The sequence below is a fragment of the Cervus elaphus genome, chromosome 1 (assembly GCF_910594005.1).
Source record: "Cervus elaphus chromosome 1, mCerEla1.1, whole genome shotgun sequence".
In the NCBI taxonomy this organism is placed as follows: Eukaryota; Metazoa; Chordata; class Mammalia; order Artiodactyla; family Cervidae; genus Cervus; species Cervus elaphus.
The window spans coordinates 17,731,465-17,737,464 of NC_057815.1; the positions used below are offsets into that span (position 1 = coordinate 17,731,465).

The window sequence follows — 6,000 nt, forward strand, 5'->3', positions numbered from 1 at the left end:
AGAAGAAAGGAAGGAAGAAAGGGAGGGAGGGAGGAGGAGGAGAGAGGGAGAGATGAAGGGAGGGAAGGAGGAAGGAAGAGAAGGAAAGACCAGCCAAATATCCCTGAGACTATATCTTGACTGTAACTCTGATTTCTTCTCTAACCAGCAAACTGTGGAGAGCTTGAATGTCTTTCTAAAATATAATAACAGTAATAATACAGAGGAAAGGGACTCTATTGCCCTATCTTAACTCTCTTCTCATTTATCTTCAACTTATGTTTTACTTACAAGCATTTGTTACAGCAAAGCTGTTGGCGGTCTCGATGTTGTCCACATGAGGTACCAAATTAAAAGGAGCTTCTGACGCATTGGGGCTAGTGTTATGAAGAAAAATTGCTAATCGAAAAGCAGTGTACTCCTGATCTGTGTTTCGGATGAAGAGACCACCTATCAAAAACAGCAGAAAAAGCCCGTTCAGTGTTTCCTCTTGTAACTATTATTACACCCGCACCAAGCACTGTCAAATCCACGGCCATTCACCAATACACACATTAAGGAGCTAGCCCTGCCACATCTTGGGAGACTGCCCTTTGTCTCTAAAGAGTATGTTTAGTATTTCAGTCTTTAGGACAGCTCAGCTTTTTACTGTCCCAATTTGTCATGATCACAGTGGCCTCTGAGACAGACCATTTAATGTGTTTTGCCTTCTCTCTCTTGCCCTCCCTATGATTCCCAGCACACTGCTACAGAAGCCAGCTCCAGGCATTTCTAAGATGCATGCAGATGAGCAGAAAAGGCAATTTGCATTAAAATACAGAAATGAAGGTTTGTGGTGACATGCAGGTGAGAGGGAAATCAGAAGGGAGATCTGAACTTTGTTTTTATGCAGTTCCTGGACCCAGCCTAATTAGCCCCGTTTTGTGCACTGTCCACGAGAAATGATGCAGTGTGAGCCTGGGCTTAGCTGGAAGGAATTCAATAGCTGCGTCCCATCAAAAGACAGGGAAGAACAGCAAAAAAAAAAAAAAAAAAAAAGCCAAGGACAGGACGGATAGGGTCCCTAGAAATAAAGTCCAGAGGGAGGATTAAGGGCAAAAAATTCAAGAGGAAAACAAAAGAAGAAAAGGTTCCAGGAAAGGGATATAATTTTGGAATCGGTTAACTGGTAGCAAGCAAAGGCAAGGAGGTCGGGGTGTAAATATCTTTTTTTTTTTTTTTTACCTAAACAATGTCTTCTTGTAACAGCGAAAGCTGTTGCCTATAGCACGGGAAGAAGAGTGGATGGGTTTTGTTTTGTTTAAGCAAACTTTAGATCCCTTCACACTCCAGAGAAAGAAATGAAAAGAGACATTAGATATTAGATTTTATCCCAACTTATTGCAATCCTACTTCAGCGACATGAGGCAAATAGGAGTATAGACTGAGGATGGATGGAATATAGACTGAGAACCGCTCTGTGCTGTTTCAACTGAACCAGCACCAAGCAGGCAGTCCTTATAAAGGGAAGAAAGGACGAGAGAAGAAGAGGGGGAAGGAGACGCTGACGGTTCCCTTAAATTGCTTATCAGCAACTCATTTAACTCACTTTCGGTATCTGCTAAAGCCACCTACATGCATACCCCACTGGATTAGAGCTTACCTATTTGCACGCTGCTCGGAAAGGCTCCCATGGCGAGTCCCCAAAATCCAGAAAATAACAAGACAATCTGTCTGCAAATAATCCTCATCTTCTTTTCTCCTCTCCCTGGCGCGCGCTCTTTCTCTCGCACTCTTCCTAAAGACCGTTCAGAGAGGCATTGAGGACTATGGCGCTAAAATTAAAAACAACCGGAAAAAAAAAAAAAAAAAAAAAACGAAAAGAGGTTTGGACGGTTTAGGGTTATGACTTCCCTTAGCAATCCATCCCGAGCTGCCAGATTTTTCCCGCAGTCTCCATCGCCGTGGGAGAGGTTTGCTGTCCGGCTGCAAATATTGCACATGCAAAAGATGGTGGTGGAGCGGCTCCAGGCTGCTCGCAGGGAAGAGACATGCGCTCTATCTGTGCCTAGCTCACACTCACGCTCGGCCCTCGCTTTCTCACCTACACACACACACACACACGCACGCGCGCGCACACATACACACACGTACACACACTGGCGCCGCGGACGCCGCGCGCTCCGCGGCTGGGGTCTGCCACCGGCCACCTAGGGCCCCCGCCGCCCCGCGCGTCGCGCCCCCCGGCGGCCCCTCCGAGGGCGCCGAGCGCTAGCTCCGCAGGTCCCTCGCCCACCGCACGGCGGGCTTCGCCCCCGGCTGCTCACCGGAGCGCCCCAGGCTCTCCGACGCTCCGCAGCCAGTGGAGGCAGGTTTTCCCCTTTCACCGCTCCCGCCTCTCTCCTTCCCGCGTTGGCAGGAGGCTCCACTCTGAGGGTGGGCACCCCCAGGGTCCCTCTCTTTGCTCTCCAGGCGCCCCTGTTCCGCGGCCACGTGAGGCTGGAAATCCACCCGCGGGCCGGGTCCTCAAGCCCCGACCAAGGCCCCCGGGAGCTGGTCCCTCCGGGTGCTCCCGGCCCGCTGCCGCATTCTTGCAGGCTCTGGGGAGGACCGGCTGCCTCCGTCTCCAGCTCAGCCTTTCTCTCAGCCTCGCCCTCTTCTGCCGCTGGGCTGCGCACAGGACTCCTGTCCGCGCTGCAGCAAACGTTTCTCATCCGCAAACAGCCCAGGGAATCTGAAGGGCCTGAGAGAGGGCTGGGTGAGATGAGGGGGCCCAGGGAGATGAGGAAAGGCGCAAAGGGCAGCCGCCGGCGAGTCTCAGAGCCCGGCACCAGCCAGGGAAGAAGTGGGGAAGGTCAGGCTGGAGAAGAGACACCGAGAGGCCGAAACAGACTAGTAAAGAGAGCAAGGAAAGAAAAGTTAATTTAAAGAACAAAGAAGGGTAACGAACAAGGTGGGGCAGGGACTGAGAAATGAAAACTGAATAGGGCCTCTACGTTGTTCTTTGACAGTCAGGGAACTAGGAGTAAGAACCGCTTGACCTACAAAGTAAGAAGGGGAGTTAAAGAGTCCTTTCTTCGCAGGCTCTTTTTCAGGTGACAGGTTTCCTCTGTGCTGGTCCTGCCTCAGGATTTAGGAAGCACATAGTTCAGAGGCTGAGGAAGGAGAACTGAAAGAACAGCGTTTGGGTTAGCGGGCACAAGGGACTATGTGTGCCCGATAGAAAAATCGGGTGTTTTTCCATGCACATCTTTTCTTAACTGGAGCTCCAGAATACTCAGCTCTACTCCATGTCACCCCAGGAATGCTTAAGCACTGCAATGATGATGTCAATAGTTGCTTTAAAAGGGGAGAAGAAAATGAATTGTCCTAGAAAGTTTTAGAGCTATGGTGTCACTGCCTCTCCATAGGTCATCTTTAAGACTTCCTTTCACTTGACTGTGTTGGATGGAGTCTGTGCCACACCCAGAGAGCCACTGCAGAAGCAATAGATGAAAGGTTTCTGATTTCCTCTCTACCATCTGAGGTCTCCTGACCGAGACAGTATATTCAGTCCCCGAATTCCATTAAGTTGTGAAAGAAAACGTGTTTTAAATCTTTACAGGTCTTTGGGTGCCATTGCTTGAATCATATTGTTTTAGAATTTGCAAGACTGGGTCACATCAGCTAAAGCCAAGGTTCTGAAGAATTGTTAGAGGGTAGGATTCTCCTTAAAGGTTAACTGTAAGAAATTTTAGAAATCTAGTGGCATGATGCCTTCATTTAATGTATTGGTATCTTTTATACTTAAAGTACTGTCTTCTATTATATTTTAGGAAAAAATATAGGAAGTGCCTGTGTTTATTTGATCTAACATTTGGGAAAAGAAGAACAAGAACCGATTAATGGGGAGTTCTTACAAGGGCCCAATTGGTAAAGAATTCTTGAAATATGTAGTACCTTTACTCCTTCAAGTATCCTTTTATTAGATGTCACCAAATGCCTGTATTTGGAGTTTGAGGATGACATTTAAGAATCCCTGCTAAAACATCAGAGTGCTTTTCTTCAGAGTGTTTCTCTAAGTTCCGAATTTTGCTTTTAAATACATCTTTTTGTTGTTATTCCTCCACTTTTCTGTTACATTTCACTACAAATTGTCATGACAAAAACCAACTTAAACAATTGTGAGTAACTGGATGTCACAAATCATACATTTGTCACTTAGTTTATAAGGCTTTAGTTTTTCAAGTCAAGTGGGATTTGAAATGTTTTCCTTTTTGTCTTTTCTGTCAGTGTAAAAGCCAAACTGTAATAATATTATTGTTTCTCTTATAAGAAGATAATAAAATAGATCACATAAAATTTAAGTTGAAGTTAACTGAGATTAAAATTGCAAAACCCAGAAAGCCATTAAATTCATCACCTTCTGGGCAAATAGTCTACCTCTCCTTAATGCATAGAGGCAATTATTAACTTCTGTTCTCAAAAATGAAGAGTTGAGGTTTCACAGGATGAAATGCCACTATCAATAGAGGTGCAAAACAAGTTTTATTTTTCATCTAACCAGTATAATGACACCTTGGCTATATGACCTTGGCTATATTTTCCAATATATAGACCTAGATATTTTTATCTATATCGATACCTACATGGATATACATATAGATATGACCTCCTGTCATGCCCGTCTTTAAGGCAAATTCTTTTGTTAAGATTTAACAAAAGAAAATGAGTTTGGATTTGGCTAGGAAGGACAGCAAGTGGAAGCTGTGGCAAATGTTGTGCATTCATATATCAGAAATGATAATCAACAATGCTGAAGACAAAGAAGTGAAAAATAAAAATGGATCTGCTAATGGTACAGCTAACACCTGCACTTTTAATCTTGAATTTTTGGCCCTCCAAACAATATTATATCTACTACTACTACAAACTATGTTATATATATATACTACTATGATATTATATCTACTACCATGGACAAGGATCCCTTAGAAGAAATGGACTAGCCCTCATAGTCAATAAGAGTTCAAAATGCAGTACTTGGGTGCAATCTTGAAAATGACAGAATGAACTCTGTGTGTTTCCAGGGCAAACCATTCAATATCACAGTAATCCAAGTCTATGCCCCAGACACTAATATCGAACAAGCTGAAGGTGAATGGTTCTATGAAGACCTACATAACCTTCTAGAACGAACACACACACACACACAAATGTCCTTTTCATCATAGGGAACTGGAATGCAAAAGTAGGAAGTCAAGAGGTACCTGGAGTAACTGGTCTGTTTGGACTTGGAGTACAAAATTTGGACTTGAAGCAGGGCAAAGGCTAACAGAAATTTGCCAAGAGAGCACACTATTCATAGCAAACACCCTCTTGCAGCAACACAAGAGATGACTCTACACATGGTCAATACTGTCAACAGATTGTTTATATTCCTTGCAGCCAAAGATGGAGAAGCTCTATACAGTCAGCAAACACAAGTTTGGGAGCTGACTGTGGCTCAGATCATGAACTCCCTATGGCAAAATTCAGACTGAAATTGAAGAAAGTAGGGAAAACCACTAGGCCATTCAGGTATGACCTAAATCAAATTGCTTACGATGATACAGTGGAAGTGAGAAATAGGTTCAAGGGATTGGACCAGGAGACAGAGTGCCATAAGAACTATGGACAGAGGTTAGTAACATTCTACATGAGGCTGTGATCAAAATCATGCCCAAGAGAAAGAAATACAAAAAAGCAAAATGGTTTTCAGAGGTGGTGGTGGTTTAGTTGCTAAGCTGTGTCCAATTCTGACTACTCCAAGGACTGTAACCCTCCAGGCTTCTCTGTCCATGGGATTCTCCAGGCAAGAATAATGGAATGGGTTGTCATTTTCTTCTCCAGGGAATATTCCCAGCCCAAGAATCAAACCTTGGTCTCCTGCATTGCAGGCAGATTCTTTACCAACTGAGCTACAAATAGCTGAGAAAAGAAGAGAAGTGAAAGGCAAAGGAGAAAAAGAAAAATATACACATCTGAATCAGTTCAGTTCAGTTCAGGTGCTCATTCATGTTC

At 44.4% G+C, this 6,000-nt stretch overlaps 1 protein-coding gene across 8 annotated transcripts in view; it reads right to left on the reverse strand.

Annotated features, from left to right (window-relative positions):
• The window catches only part of GRIA4 (glutamate ionotropic receptor AMPA type subunit 4), a 602,437-nt gene extending 599,823 nt beyond the window's left edge, over window positions 1-2,614 (reverse strand). For 4 of the 8 annotated variants that reach the window (XR_006338854.1, XM_043891559.1, XM_043891632.1 and 1 more), the window contains exons 1-2: window positions 1,622-2,061; window positions 271-429 (exon numbers count right to left, since the gene is read on the reverse strand). Coding sequence is in view for 7 of the 8 variants with exons in the window: in XM_043891559.1 (XP_043747494.1) it covers window positions 271-429; window positions 1,622-1,709 (247 nt within the window). In the remaining variant the exon portion in view is untranslated. Of the gene's footprint in view, window positions 1-270; window positions 430-1,621; window positions 2,062-2,285 lie in introns of those variants that run through there. The other 4 variants (XM_043891698.1, XM_043891517.1, XM_043891874.1 and 1 more) reach the window with 4 other exon arrangements.
• Between the last annotated feature and the right edge of the window lie 3,386 nt (window positions 2,615-6,000).